Source organism: Onthophagus taurus, chromosome 2, assembly GCF_036711975.1.
Source record: "Onthophagus taurus isolate NC chromosome 2, IU_Otau_3.0, whole genome shotgun sequence".
In the NCBI taxonomy this organism is placed as follows: Eukaryota; Metazoa; Arthropoda; class Insecta; order Coleoptera; family Scarabaeidae; genus Onthophagus; species Onthophagus taurus.
In genome coordinates, this window is record NC_091967.1 from 5,873,660 (window position 1) to 5,890,454 (window position 16,795).

At 33.9% G+C, this 16,795-nt stretch overlaps 1 protein-coding gene across 2 annotated transcripts in view; it reads left to right on the top strand.

The window, feature by feature from the left end:
• LOC111427146 (short gastrulation) overlaps positions 1–16,794 on the top strand; it is a 31,852-nt gene extending 15,058 nt beyond the window's left edge. Inside the window, exons 2-7 of one of the 2 annotated variants that reach the window (XM_023062137.2) lie at positions 1,659–1,762; positions 5,338–5,470; positions 10,579–10,677; positions 10,776–12,307; positions 12,363–13,061; positions 15,158–16,794. In XM_023062137.2, the coding sequence (XP_022917905.1) occupies positions 1,659–1,762; positions 5,338–5,470; positions 10,579–10,677; positions 10,776–12,307; positions 12,363–13,061; positions 15,158–15,313 (2,723 nt within the window). In that variant the 3' untranslated portion in view covers positions 15,314–16,794. The remainder of the gene's footprint in view (positions 1–1,658; positions 1,763–5,337; positions 5,471–10,578; positions 10,678–10,775; positions 12,308–12,362; positions 13,062–15,157) is intronic. The other variant, XM_023062138.2, reaches the window with a different exon arrangement.
• The last annotated feature ends 1 nt before the right edge of the window (position 16,795 follows it).

Genomic DNA, 16,795 nt, shown 5'->3' on the forward strand with positions numbered 1-16,795 from the left:
TTAGCCGTCTTAAGAGACGCATGGCTAAACCCAAATGTTTCTAGTTCTAGATCTAATGTTAGTTGTAGTGACAGTGCAAGTGTGAAACTAGAACTAACACTATACCTAGAACTAGAATCATTCGGGTTTAGCCGTCTTAAGAGACGTATGGCTAAACCCAAATGTTTCTAGTTCTAGATCTAATGTTAGTTCTAGTGACAGTGCAAGTGTGAAACTAGAACTAACACTATACCTAGAACTAGAATCATTCGGGTTTAGCCGTCTTAAGAGACGTATGGCTAAACCCAAATGTTTCTAGTTCTAGATCTAATGTTAGTTCTAGTGACAGTGCAAGTGTGAAACTAGAACTAACAGTATACCTAGAACTAGAATCATTCGGGTTTAGCCGTCTTAAGAGACGTATGGCTAAACCCAAATGTTTCTAGTTCTAGATCTAATGTTAGTTCTAGTGACAGTGCAAGTGTGAAACTAGAACTAACACTATACCTAGAACTAGAATCATTCGGGTTTAGCCGTCTTTAGAGACGTGCGGCTAAACCAAAATGATTCTAGTTCTCGGTATAGTGTTAGTTCTACATAGTAATAGTGCTGGTGTAAAACTAGAACTACGTCTTCAGACGCACGGCTAAACCCGAAACTTTCTAGATCTAAGTCTAGTGTTAGTTCTAGTTTTAATTGTTATACAGCGCTAGATTGTGATATATTTGTATTGAACGAAAAGTAGAACACTAGACCTAGAACCAGAAACATTCGGGTTTAGCCGTGCGTTTCTTACGATGGAAACTCAGAGTTATCATAAGGATGTCAAGCAAAACTTTTCCTTTGCAAAACTACCCAATGCCTGCACTTTTAAGCTATGTTGCATTTTATGTGGGACAGTGCAAGTGCATAGTAGTTTCTTAACTATGGTTTCATATATTGCGAGTTATATGAAATTAAATACTTACATAATAATTTGCTAAAAAAAATAAGTAGATATTTATTGATGGACAGAATACATCATCATACCTTTACCAGAATCATAGCTCACTTTAGAATCTTGGCAAGAAAAAGCTATGTGTATGTATTTGCAGGTGTTAGAGATTATTTTGTTATTTATGTTCATGTCAGGCTATAATAATAAAGTATTTACGTTCATCTCAAGCTATAATAAACTAAAGTATTTTATAACTATTCAACGTATTTTATAAAAAAAATCGAAGGACGACCTCGTTTCTGTTTTATACACTTTTCCACACTTTGCGAGTTAATGCAGCAGAACTAACAACATTGTGATTAGATTGTATTGGGTATAATAGATAACTAATTATCTGTATAACAGGTTATAGTGATTATAATAAACATTTATTGAAACGTAATGCTGGTGATATCACAAAAATTTGTTTATAATTCTTGGTTAATCTTTGTTATTAATTCCAAAACGCACAAGTAGCGAAGTATCAGGTGTGAATTTAAAGCAAGTGGTTATTATAATTATTCGTAACTGGTTAAAAAATAAAACCCACGTGCTCATTATGGAGGTTTGGCAGGACAAATTTTGTCTTGTGATATTGCAGGTGTTTCAATCCATATAAAGTCCAATAATAAAATTCAAATTATAAATAGTTGTTTATACACCACATTAAGTTTTATTTATATATACAAATTTTTTTTTTCAGAATGTATATTCGGAAATGAAGTGAGAGAATTGGGATCAGCGTGGGTTCCGGACTTAGGTGTACCAATCGGAGTACTTTATTGCATGAAATGCGAATGCATACAAGTAAGCACCTATTTAATTTATTTACACGGTTATATACGCAATATTCTCGTTGCGCAACCCATAATCTATTTATGTTGTTTATTTTGATGCGATTGTCTTAATAAAAAATGGAGGGCGCCAGATTTTAGAAGGACGCGACATATTTTCGAACTAATTCAAGAATATGTTTACGATATTGCGAGAAATGTTTTGAAAATTTTTGTTACTTTAATAAGTCGGAGAGAGGATGATTTTCTGTACAGATCGTGAACAAATATGTAATATAATCGACCTTTGCAAAGAGACACAGACTGGCGCCCGTCCCGCATACGGATTGATAAACTTGCGATTTTCATAGACGGCGCCTCCCGTTTCGCTGTTTACAATTTTTTTTAATGCCACGTTCGCAAGACGACAGCTACTTATTGTTATTGTTTTATTATCGGTGTTATGTTCACTTTGTATTGCAACCCAGACATTATTTAGATTAATAATTTAATTCAAAAATTAGACCACTATTGTTTCTAATTTCTTTATTATTGGTAAAAATTGCAATTTTCATAGAACTTGGTTTATGGCCTACACACACTTTCTCCATGACGCCCGAACCCATTTGGCACCGCTTAAAGTCGCCCAACATAAGGAGGCGCGGGCGTCGGTGTTAGAGGTCACCGAGGTCGCTGACCGGCAACTGTTTCACGAAGATCGCCATCGTGTGATCTACCGACACCTTTTGCATGTTCTTCTCACCTACACTCCATATTTCACCAACCCCCATATGCTAAAGACGGACCTGATCACGTAGCACTCTCTTATTCCAGAATTTAGATCCAATAGATTTTTCCTGCTTTCACGAAACAGTTGCTAAGTGACTATTGACAAATCATTTCATTAAACAGTCAAACATTTCGGTAAAAATCACAAAATTTTCCGTAAGTCGACGATTGCAGTTTCCAACGAAATTTAATAACTAACAAGAGTCTTTATTGAAATGGATTTCTTATTAATGAGGTTAATTATTTGAACTCACCATGCCAAGATTGAACGTCAAAGCTGAAATCGACTGTCTAACTAAGGAATTGGAAAAGCTCGACGCGAGAAAGTGCTGCCTGGAATCGAACGCCAGAAGGATTCTCAAGGAAATCGGAATATTAACCGATCAGATCGAAAAAACCGAATGCGAAGCCGAAAGAGCACTTCTCGACAAACTGGAAAGAGAATGTCGCGAAAGAATTCAATGTGGAATAGAAAGACTGATACAAGAACAGAGGTCAGCCCAAGCCATCCTATGTAGGTACGAGCAAAACCTTCGATTAAAATTCAAAATGTTAAAAGGATGTCAACACGACAAGCAAATATGTTTGTGTCAAGTTCCAACTTCTTGCAAGGATAGCGATAATGGGGAGTGTGATGATGGAGGAGGTGATGATAGCGATGATTCCTCGGTATGTTGTCCACCTAAATGTGGTAACTGCAGCGACGATGATTAATTACTATTTCGGTTTTGTCTTTTATCGTAAAAATTGTGGTAATCAATTGTTGCTGAAAAAAGTCTCATGTTGAGATTTTTAAATAAAAATTATTGTTTTAAAAAATTCTTTTTATTTAATCCAAAAAAAAGGACTAAAAGATTTTTAGAGTAACAATGTGAAAAAATTGGCTATTATGACTTATGATATTGCTGCGATCTTTTCTCCGCTACTTTGCCTTCTATAATTAACCTAAGAAGGTTAAGCTTTTTTTCTTTGATGGTTTTCAAAAGCTCCATATCTTTACCCATACGCTCTAGCATTTCCCCATATTTTGAAGCAGCCTTATCTAACTCCTTTTATGATCGCTCTCTATTCTGATGTCTCACCATTCATTTGAATTTTAGCGATTTGATTCCAATATAACCAGCGATTACACGAAGATTTTCCCCGTCCACTCCCACAGATCTTAGGATCTCTGCAAGCTTTTGGTGTTGTACGCATCGAAAACGTGAACACTAAGAAAAGAGGATGGATTGAAGATCGAAACTTTGGACAAGTTACTCCGAGTATCAAAGACAGGTTGAAGAAGCTAGTTAATAGATCGTACATTAGCTACTTTGGACACTTAGCGAATTTGACAGATGGAAAACCTTTATAAGATGAACCTGGCTAAGGAAACAGATGGCGCAGAACTGGGAGGAATGGACCACAATAATAAATACCTAATATCACTTAAACTCTCTCAACGCTGGAAGGACTTGACGGCGGAGGTGGAAGAATAAGAAAAGTTAGTGCTGATGATTTTTATGAATCTTATCATAAAACTAATTCAAGTGCAGGTTCAAAGTTGTTTTTTTATTAACAAATGTAAATTGAGCTAAGAATGAGTAGTTAAATTTAAACCTATACAAAGTAAAATAATTTTAATAATAATTTTAAGATCAAAATGACGAAGATGTTTATAGTGATACTGAATGAATTTGACAAAAGATTCGTTATACTCTTGTTATTTCAGTTTGAAATGTATTCGATTTGAAAAAGCGAACCAGCAAAGGTGTCATTTGAAGCTCACTGGTCTGTTAAATGGCGGAGCGTAACGAAACGCGACACCGAACTGCGAGAATGAACGGTTGCGACACGAGTGGCGACCGTACAAAACCGCAATCGACTAAGGTTATGTACGTGAAATTCGACCACTGATTACTAGTAGATACGTGTTCATTATTCCGCACATAGAATATCCGATGGCTTTTTCATTACCTGATTATTAATTCCTCTCTACCGACATCTTTCTACTCTATAACTTTGTATCTAGCCTTTTTGATCGATTATATTTTATTAAGAGACTCATCCTTACACAGTGAATTTCACTGTTTGTCTCAATAAGATGCAGTATACAAATATATTTCCATAGAAATATCCCACATAAAATGCAACATGTCAATATAATTTGACATTACACTAAAACCTCGATATAACGGATGAATACGGGGAACGCAATGTCCGTTATAGCTCAATAAAAATATACAACAACCTAGAATAACAAATAAAATTACACAAGATCTAGAACTAGAAAAATTTCGTTTAATCGTGCGTCTCTTAAGACGGCTAAACCTGAATGTTTCTAGTTTTAGGTCTAGTGTTAGTTCTAGTGACAGTGGTAGGTAGCGCTAGTTAGTATAAGATATCACTATGTTGCATATTTTTATTGCACTACAACTGGAACTAAAACTAGACCGAGAACTAGAAACATTCGGATTTAGCCCCACGTCTCTCAAGACGGCTAAACCCGAATGATTCTAGTTCTAGGTCTTGTCTTAGTTCTAGTGATATTGCTAGTGTAAAACTAGAATTAACACTAAACCTAGAACTAGAATCATTCGGGTTTAGCCGTGAGTCTGTTAAGACGGTTGAAATCTCAGGATTATGATAAGAACGTTACTTTTTTCCAAGCAAAACTACCCAATGCCTGTACTATTAAGCTATGTTGCATTTTATGTGGGATAATGCAAGTGCATAGTAGTTTCGTAACTATGGTTACTGCATTCATATATTGCGAGTTATATGAAATTCCCGGTATAAATATACTTTGCATTAATTTTCCGAACGTTTCTCTCGTTATAGATTCAAAAGAAACGAAGGATAGTGGCTAAGGTGCAATGTAGAAGTATAAAAAATGAATGCCCGGAGCCGAGTTGTGCGGAGCCGGTCCTGCTTCCGGAGAGATGCTGCAAAACCTGCCCTGGGGACACATATCGTAAGTATTTTATTCCTTTCTATTATTATTTTTACTTTTTTTTAAGTATCTTCTTCTATAAATAACAAGAACAAATAAAAAAAAAACTATTTTTAATACTCCAATTGATGTAATGAATGTGAGAGTTACATCTTCGATATTTCGAGGTCTTTGGCCTACAGAAAGCAATTATTTAATTGCGAGAGGAGCCGCGCACGTCTGTAACTGCTCTTAAAGTGCATGAGGACATACATCATTGTTTATGTAACACATCGTTAGGGTCTGGCGAGAAGAGATTTCTTCGAATTAAGACAAACGAGTTCTGGATTGATGTCATTTAACAACGTTTGTTTCTTGTACTTATAATTTATTACTTAAAAGATTCTAAGCGAAAGCCGATTTAAAACTATATAACTTAATTATTTAAAGAATTCAATGTTGAGGATTAAGTAATATTGATAATTGCACATTAGCCGTGATAAACTGTCTGATTCATCCAGCAAAATGATGTTATTATAGCAACCATCTCGTAAATAGATCCGTTGTTTAAGCGAATTGCATTACATCCCGTTTCATAACGTTCGTTAAAGTCCAATGTCAAGGTCATCGTTTTCTAAACGCGAAATAAATTCAATTGCGAGAGATATTGTTTAGCGACCAATTAAAGAATATAAATAAATTGGTTGGCAAATGTAGTCATCATATATCAATAAAAATTAAGAACAAATATTGAATGAAAAAAATTGTTTGAACCTGATAGAAATAGATCACACCCGGTATCCAAGTTCAAGCTGAAACGAAAACGTTCGTTTCGTAATTGATGACAAGTGGCGCCAAAATCGTCAGTTACGTAAAACCAGAGGCGGCTCAACGCCGTAGCCGATATTGGTGGCGACGACGACATCGACGGCGACTTCCTTATCCAGACAAACTCGGAGAGTTTCCCTTCCAATTACGCGAAATGTCGATGAACTTCGAAGACGACGACGTCGTCGCCGTCCCCAGACGTAAAGGTGTGTCCAGACATTGCGCGGCATGCCGCGCGATGTTTGGACAAGACGCGCGCGGCAAATCTGTCACTCGCGAACATTTTTAATAAGTGTCCTGTAACATTGCCGCGCAAACATTCTTTGGTATGTTTAAACTTGCGCGAGGCAGAATTGTGTCCTACGAATGCAGCGTGAATTTTGCATCGGAGACTTTTTGTCCAGATACGGCCCTGAAATTGTATAAACACCGGTCGACGCCGCATATCTTGTTTGATTTTCGCTTTCTTAAATAGAAAAAAGTACGTTCGTCTGCTTACGCGAAGCTATCGTAAACACGAGAAAAAAATCCGTAGTAAACACGACGAGTTTTTTTCTCTCAATTTTTTTTTTCGATATTTTTTTATTATCGCTGAGGATATAGGCCACCTTGAATTGGTTTTTCTATCGCGAATTAACCTTCGTATCGAATACGATGATGATTCTCTTGAGGATAGAATGGAATTTTATCGCAGCGCGTTCGCTCTCTAATGTTTTTGTTATTTAAAACCGACCGCTAAAAATAGATTTGGTTCGCTAAATTTTCGGTTAATGACATTTATTCACTGGCGCCTATATTTTATTTGGGGACACCGGTTTTTTCTTAAAATAGCAATATTATCTGAAGCCGATTTTAATTATTATTTATTACAACGGATTAATTCAAAATTACTGTACCCAGGAGTATAATATCATTTCATTTTATATTTTTGTAAACAACATAATATTTTCATTGATAATATAAATTCACATGATTTAAACAACAAAAGTTTCTTGAGAAGGCTTATTTCGCTGAAAGATGAGTACTTCACTCATCTTAGCCAAGGTAATTCAGGAAAATACAAAGGAGGGTAAATCTTGACATTAACACATACATCAGGAATATCATCCACATCTGCCTAACGCCTATCTTCTATTGACCTCATTCTTCCACTCCACGCTTCTTCTTCTGCATTCACAATCCCATCGACCACTTTCTTAGCCTCACAACCCTCAAATATCAAGTAGTAACATCTAATACTCGAAAATATTCTCCATTTGCTTATACAGGAAGTTTCTATAAGTCGTGGCATAATTTTAATCACAAATACTAGAGTTAAAATGATGATGATTTGATTGACGATGCGTCTAAATAAGAAGAATATGCTGATATAATTTTCGTGTATGGTTTTTTTAATGGAAATGCTCGACAATCAGTAGTAGTAGTAGTAGTAGTAAATAATTGAAATAGGACATAATATGTATATGTTCATTAACATTTTTTTTTGATAATTGGATTGGCTATGATATGTCAAAGTTTGATGGTGACCTAATAAACCATCCTGTATATAGCATTAAATGATTTCTCATGATAACATCGCATTGTTTGCCAAGTTTTATCTTTCTAAGACAAAGCACATTGAAAGTCCAAAAATTTTTTACATGAATCATCATCATTTTAACACTAGTATTTGTGATTAATGTTATGCCACAACTTATATAAACACCCTGTATAATACTTCAACTTTAGATTCCTAATCCTTAGAGGTCTTGGAATTTTAACGATTCTGCCTCACAGTTCTATAGAACCATATCATAATCAGATTATGGAAGGGTAATCCATTGCGATGTGTCAAGAAGTCAACGTAGCACCTTGAAGTTGTATCCATGTTTCAAAAACTATATATCGAGTTTCCTCAATAATATCATATTTGTAATAGCCTCAAAAATCCACCACACTTCGTAATCTTCATCAAAAAATGTGTTTTGCACCACTCCTAGATTGATTTTTATCTAAAGACTGGGAATAAATCATGTTGGAAAATTCATTGTTTGTTTATGTAAACTCCACGGTTTTGGATTTGTTTTGTTGGTACACTTTCTGATTTTGTTCTTTTCACCCGGAGAAGATCTATGTTGCCACTGCCATGTGTTAATATAATGTGTTATCTTCTTATCCCTGAGTATGATTTTTTTGGCTTTCCGGCTTTTGTTCTTTATGAAGCTAATAAACAAAATAGTCTTACACTATTTTGTTTATTCTTAATCTCTATTTTTAAAATTTTTTATGACTATTCATGTTGATGTTGGCGGTATAAGCCACCATGTGCGACAACTTAAAGAGTAACGTCCCTTTAGTATTAATTGTGAGTTTTCTTATGACGTACTCAAAGCCAGGTTAGAAAGTGTAGATGCAAGCTCATCTTTCTGCTTCAGCTCGGAGAGCGTTTGGAAGGTTGGAAGTTCTGAATGTTCTCGATCCTCACTTAGTGATTTTAGTCAAGACTATTCGATATAATGCTTTTACACCAATCCTTTGGCAGTGTTTCGTATGTCCAAATTTGCGACACCATAGCTATAACCATAAAATTTTTGTATTTGACGTTATTATTGCATATGGCGTATTCAAATCTAGAACATATTTGATCAAGGAGCAATTCTGTGTTAAGAAGTAGTCTGGTGTTCATGGTGTTTTTTTGTAGTGTTTGTAGTTTGGAGGACTTTCACTACACTTGTACTTCTACGAATAGTTAATTGTCTAACTGTTGCGGATTTTTGTAGCATCATCGACTACTGTAGCGACAGCGTTATTGTAATAAAATATGCGGAGATCTCATTATTTCATCAAGAACATAGATGTTGTCCTGGATATTGCCTTAATTTGACGTCTATGGGGCGGAGATATCAGATGAATTCATGGTGATACGTTTTAGATTTCCTTATTGTACCACAGATTGAGTTAATTGAATTGACCTAAACTGGAAATACTAAAAAATTATGGCAAAAGCCATTTCGTTAGTTTAAAACTTTAAATATTCAAATTCAAAATGATAATCAAAAAAATTAAATAGAAATAATAAAAAAATAAAACAGATAAATTATTTTCATTCAAGATAAAAAATACCATTAAATTACATAAATGTCTTCTCTTTCCAAAAAGATAGTTGTCTATAACCGGATTTGCATCTGTTAATTATTTCATGATCGCTTCGATGTGGATCGTTAAAATTTGGGTATCTAGGTGTTTGGTGTTGTAGTTTTTTGAGTAACGTTCGATAGTTAAACGCGAGTCACGTTAGTGACGTCTTCTAACCTCGAAGATTGGTCAGATGGCGTCTAGGGACTAAAAAGGAAGAAACGGGCTGTCGCAACGCAAAACGATAATCGCTTGGCAGGCGGACAGACGGCCGCAAAGGAGAAAGCGTCCGTTCGCCTTTTTCAATAGTGGACCGCCGTGGCCCCGCCGAACCCTATAGGGAAGCGATTTCGCGACGAAATCATCCGCCGCGGGGCTGCTTACCCGGCGCTACAAATAACACTTATTGTGTTTTTGGTATTAAAAAGTTTTTTTAAGAAATTGATTTCTATTTAGTTATAATTATAATTGCTAAATTTGATGGTGAATAGACGTCAAAGGAAGTTATCATCATGTTACAACATTAAGGATGCAATTAGCTCGGCGGTTGACGTCGGTATCGTTGTTGGAAAAAACTACGATTTTTACAGAGTATTTGCGCCCGATAGAAAAGTGGTTCCTTGCCAAAACCGATCTGTTCGCCATTAGCAGGTGCCGATGCCAACGAAAACAATCAGCTCAGTCGGCCATTCAGTGTTTCCTCAAATAGACCCAGACGGGTGTCTCTTTAGAAAATAAATAAAAACCGCCAACGCTATATTTAAGTGGCGATTTTTTTTATTTCTTTTTACTTAACATTAAAAAATTAGATAACATTGTATTTAAATTAATAACTATATTTATAAATAAAATGATAAATTTTTGTACTTATTAAACAATAAATTAAAACAATTTTTGGAATTATATCAAAAATTAACTTTTTTAGTACTTTTTATCAATTTTATTATTTATGAATAGGTTTATATAGATTATCTTATAACAATATTTTTTTTTAATTAAAACATATCTTTATTCTTATATCTAAACCTCGTATTTACTTATTATCTGATTAAATATCGCGTTTAAATGAAATCAGGATGTTTAAACCCCTTTAATATAGGCAATTTAAATAACGCGGTGTTCAGTTAAGTTGCCTATATTTAGGCGTTTTTTTTAAAGAAAATTACAATCCGAATAATTTGATTTGTTTTATATTTATTCATTTTCAGTTCCTGATGTTATACAAGACGTAATTAGACATGACATGGTGGACGGGGATGATAAAAACGCTAAACGTGAGTACCAAAATCACGTCGAAGATGTCCTAGGTACATACCATCACTTATTTTAATTATTTTTAATCATTCATTCATTTTTCACCAAAAAAAAGTTTCTATAAAATTTTCCATTTCTCCTTTAATTCCAGATTACGCAGCCCTTTTAACGGATCGTTCATCGTTACAATTAAGGAACGATAATAATGAGCCGATCATAAATGACAATAAGAATAATGTTATTGCAACCGGAAGGTTTACTTTCCACAAGCGAAATCTTTATTATTCTTTTTATATATCTGATAAAGCAGCTCGGCCGAGAACTTTGCAGTTTGTGAATTATGAAGGGCATATTTTGGAAGAACATATTTTATCGGACGTTGGTGGACATGTCAGTAGTAGATATCAAAATGCGACGAGGAAAGTTTGTGGGGTGTGGAAAAGATTGCCGAAAGATTACAGGAAGATGTTGCGAGATGAAAGAATGTACGTGGTTTTGGGGTGGGGTTCAAAAGAACAAGCTGAGTTTACTTTAAGCGCTCAACTTATGAAATATGTCGCTTTGGGGACAGAATTATTCAGCTCGTTACTTGAACCCTCACCAGGAGCTGATATGAATTTAATGGCTGGATCTGGAGGGACAGCTATTGTATCAATTTCAACCCAACTCTCTCCATCAATACACATAGCCGTCGTTTTTAACGGGTTATTCACCCCAGAAGAAATCCATCAAGTACCTTTAAACATAACTTTAACTTTCGATGATCGAAAAGTTATATTAACCGAAAAAGTTTATGTGCAAAAACCAGCTACGGAATTAAATTTAGTCGAAATAAGCTCACCAATTTCACAAAGTGATTTAAGGCACTTAACTCGAGGAAAATTAGTTTTATCAATTTCTTCAGTTTCAAATCCAACAATTCTCAAATTATCTGGAATGATAATGACCAAAGCGACTTGTGAATTATTCCAAACGCCGTTATCTTCATCAGGTACCGAAGGAAATAAATTAGGTATATCCGGATTAGCTTGGGTTTATCTTAACAACGAAGGTTCTTTGGTGTACAATGTTCAAGTAGATGACGTTAACCCCGATGAAAAACCCCTTTACATCACCTTAAACGATATGACCGGAAAGAAAAGATTAGAACTGGAAGACTTAACGCCTAGTTTTAACAACGGTTGGGCGAATGGAACGATCGATAAATTAAGTCCTAAAGTTTTAGAACCTTTATATTCGGGAAATCTAGCCGTTAATGTTGTCGTCAACTCAGAAATGAATATTATTCGCGGTAGATTAACACCTAAACTCGTTGCGGATGCGAGAGATGCTTCCGCTCCGGTTCTTTTAAAACGTGAGGATAACACATTACCAGCGTCCGCCGTTGGAATGGGTTGGTTTGTTTTGGATAACGATTGTCATTTACATTATGACGTGACATTGACCGGATTACCAAATTCGGAAAAGAGTTTAGAATTGTCATTGAAATTTTTACCTATGAGTGTCCCTGGAGCTCCGTATTCAATAAGAGTCTTGGATCCAATCCAAGGAAATCAACTGGAAGGAGGTACTATTGAACCTTTGATGAAAGAGGAATTATCTAGATTGGATACGGGAGTTGTTTTCGTAAAAATTCGGAATATTAGTACAAAGGATATTTTACTTAAATCAACTTTAAGAGAGGTAAGATTCTCGTTAAATTGTGAACTTAAACCGTCTCATTCCTAATATTTTGTAGGTCAAAGTTCCAGTATCTTGTTTATCAATTCAAACAAATTCTTTACCAAGTGAAGGTGATTCGGGAGAACAACACAAAAGTTGTAATTACGATAACAGATATTATCAAGTAGACGAAAGATGGACTTCCGTTGATAATCCTTGCGAAATGTGTTTTTGTCAAGACGGAAAAGTACACTGTGATATTTCACCTTGTCCAGACAATCCATGTCCGAAAGGAATGAACAAAACCAAATTTCCAGGAGAATGTTGTCCGGTGTGTCGCAACGCGACAATACACGAAGACAAACCCGAATTACTCAGAGGATGCGTATTTAATGGGAAGTTTTTCTCGGTCGGAGCCGTTTTTCACCCGTTCCTAATCCCTACGGGTTTCGATAGGTGTACAAAATGCGAATGCGATGAATCGGTGGTAATAAAATGCGCCCGAATTGTTGATAATAAAATTTGCTGTAACAATTGTCAACCGCCTGCCGAATCGGAAAACGGAACATACGTTAGTGATCCATCTTTACCTGTCGTTATAGAAGCACCCATTTATAATAAATCGGTTACTAAGATTTCTAATGCTTCACAAATTTTAAGTGAAGGTGGATGTATTAATTCTTATGATGGATCTAAACCATATAAAAATGGACAAACTTTTCATCCTTACATAGAAGCTTTGGGTGAATACAAATGTGTAACTTGTACATGTAATGTAAGTATTTTGTATATTGTTGGTAATTTTATCTTATATGTATTAACTCATAACTTCTATTAAGTTGCATTATTTTTGCTTAAATGAAAAGACGTTATTAATCTTAATCATTGTAATTAACTTAAAATTAATCAAAATTTCCAAACAATTTTCTTTATTCTCTGTAACAATTGGGTTTTGGTACTCTTCTTTGATAGAATTTAGCTGAAGTCATCATATTCGAGCTTGCACTGGCGTTATCTTAACAGTTTTGACGATAAAACGCGCTTAGCAACATTCTCTTGGAGCTACTTGGATTTACAGTGATACAACAAAGTCCCAGAAAATGATAACATCTCAGCTCCTGAAATGTAATTCAATGAATTTTTTAAACGAAAGATATTAGAAGTGTATTTTATTTTAATACAAAGTTCAGTTCGACTTGCGCTACGAAGTGAAGGCTACAGCAGTAGATTTAGTCGCACGTCTCTCAAGACGGCTAAACCCGAATTATTCTAGTTCTAAGACTTATGCTAGAGTTTTAGTTCAATAAAAATATACAACATAGTGATATCTTATGCTAACTAGCGCTACTTACCACTGTCCCTAGAACTAACATTAGACCTAGAATTAGAAACATTCGGGCTTAGCTGCACATCTCTCAAGACTGCTAAACTTGAATTATTCTAGGTCTTATGTTAGCTCTAGTGATAGTGCTAGTGTAAAACTAGAACTAACACTAGACCTAGAACTAGAAAGTATCGGGTAAAAAAATATAAAATTCGATAAGTCTATTTCGTATTGTTTTAGAATATAGCTAAAAATAAACTTTTTTTTAGTGTCGTCAAAGAAATTAAATTTACAGTTTCCTGTAAATTACGGTACTATAACTAAAAATTATTCTATTAAAAATTTATATAAAATTTACTTTATTTTCGAATATATAACATTCTAAGATGTTAAACTTTTCGTAATTCATCTTTAAAAACAAGATTTTTAATTTGACATTTTAGAAAATTTTTGAATACAAACAAATGTTGCTATGTTTATTTGAATTAAAAGAAATATATGAGCGCCATCTATCAATAATTTATTAAGTCATTTAATAATAATATTAAATATTAATAAAAAAAAAGTGAAATAATAGTTCAGCAAATGTATTTGTTTCAAATATCAGAAATATGTCGTTTTAATTTTTAGTTATAATTTACAGGGAACTGTAAATTTAATTTCTTTGGCGACACTAAAAAATATGCTAAAGGTGTTAAAAATGTTAAAAGATGTTACAAAATTTCATTGAATTACATTTCGGGAGCTGAGATATTATCATTTTCCGGGCTGTATGTAGACTTTATTGTGTCACTATATCTAATAATATAAACAGAAATTTTGCTTGTTGACACAGCTGTGAAGGTATAAGCGGGAATTTCGCGTCATTTCGAATGATTTTCTTGTAAACGAAATCTTTATCTTGCATTTCTAACACCAAGTTAATGAAAGCATGGCGTTGTCCATGGTCAGATGGCTTCAATTCATCTGTTAGTTAGACTTTGGAAACTTTTCGAGCATGATCTTTACGCTATATACGATATCTTCTATATTTTTCATATTAGAAAAAACTTTTAGTATAAAAAATGTAGTATTCTTAACAATATTGATCTTTCCAGTTTTGCTCTTAGATGCGTTAAAATCGAGAAAAATGTGAAAATTTGATGATTTTGTGGTTTGACATTTTATTGAGGAAACTTTTAGAATAAAAGTTGTGGCAAATTTCATTCTTGACAACATTGCTCTTTTCTACTTTTGGTCTCAGATGTGTAAATATCGAGAAAAATATGAAAATTTGATGATTTCGTGATTTTACGTTTTATTGATATCTTTAATAAAATTTTTTATCTCTGGCTTTTCTCAACATCGTCTCTGGTATCAAATAGTTTCAGACATATGTTAATAACCCAACATGTCTTAAGATTGTGCTGGCTTTTTTTAGATTTCTGGCCATTTCTGGTCTACGAGGAATAAGTTGAAAAAACGATTATTATCTAAAAATCACCACAACTTACTCAACATTAAAAAAAAAACTTCTGATATTAATTTTTGTTCTCTTTTTTTTTTAGAATGGCAACATAAAGTGTCACAGATTTGAATGTACAAGAAAAATGTGTAGGTCGAGGAAATACTCAAATCAATCTACACAAGAATTATCCTGTTGCTCTTCGAACTTTTGCAGAAAACGTCACGGTAGAAGACGTAAACAGAATATGGGATATTAGCGCCCGTATAATAACTGATAAGTACAGATATTTTTTAAAATAGTGGGCAATGTGTTGGCCTCGTAAAAAGTGTGGAGACGCGAGTGCAGTGGCTGGACCCCTTGAGCTCATGTCACCGTTACCGTTAACTTACCAAAGAAGACTGAGACAGTAAGATTAGGCTGGGCCAGAAATTAGGCTGAAATTGGATCGCGCAGTTAAAGAATCGCAGTGGTATTTATTTCATTTTTTTTGAGTGCAAGCATATATATATATAATTAAAATCGTCGTCGATAGGTTTTAAGTTGTAAATATTATTAATTTACTAATTAGAAATTAGTTTAATTAGATTGGATTTGGAATTGAAAAAAAAGAAATTGTTTTTTTATGTTATTTCTTCTTGTTATCTTTTTTTTGTAACTTTTCTTTTCCGGTCAATTTTTGAGCAGTCAAACTTATTTATTCCTGTTTTATTCTAACTTTTAACCAGTTCGTAAGTTAATTTATTTATCTGGATATATTTTTGTGTTGTATGAAAAAGCAATTCCATTTTTTATAGTTTGAAGAGTTTGAAAATGATTAAGTATTGAAAATTTGCGATTTAATGTAGATAATTGAATTAATAATGTTAATTCAATTCTTTATATTAAAAACTTAAAGAATTCTTTGACTGCATTTTTTTAAAGATTAAGTAAAAGGTTTTTACTCATGATTGTTAGAGGTAAAGGCTGATATCGAAAATGATAGCGCAATGGAAAACGTTTTCTCCTCTTTATATGTATAATATTTATACCAGAAACAAAATCGTTTTCCGTTGTGGTATTGCCGCCACGATAAATGCAAAGAAAAATTTTGTAAATTGCAAATTTTTATTGCGTACGAGGTGCCATGTTAATTGATTTTTTATTTTTAATTTAAAGATTTTATAGTACTTATTGCAAAGCAAGCAAAATTTTCGAATCTCGCGTGAATGTGAGCGCCCAGTATTTTGTTTTGTAGAGATGATGTTGTTTGATTAATATGGTGATGATGTGATGACTGTAAATAGTATAAATAATAAATTACACGTAACCGTCACTGTTCTAATTAATATATTTAATAACGTTTAGATTTACGACGCATAATTACGCTTGTAATGTATAAAAGAAGTTATTTAAGTATATTATGCTTATCAAGTAAGCCCCCTTTATTATGTAGAATTCTTCTCCTCAATGATTCTGATCGAAAAAATAAAAAAGAAGAAAATAAGAAAATCGATCCGGATCGAGCTGCATTTTGTAATTTATTCTTTATTAGCATAGCGATTCTTAGCGATAACTGTCCATGATATATTTCTTTCTTTTTAGTCGGGTTAAGATAAAGAACTGACGTGCATAAATACTAGTACGACATATAAAACTTGTAAATAAATTTTTAATGCATAATCATGATTGTCTAACAGCTATTTCGACGTAATTGTACCTGCTAGCAAATTGATAATATACGCTTGATTAAAAAAACAAC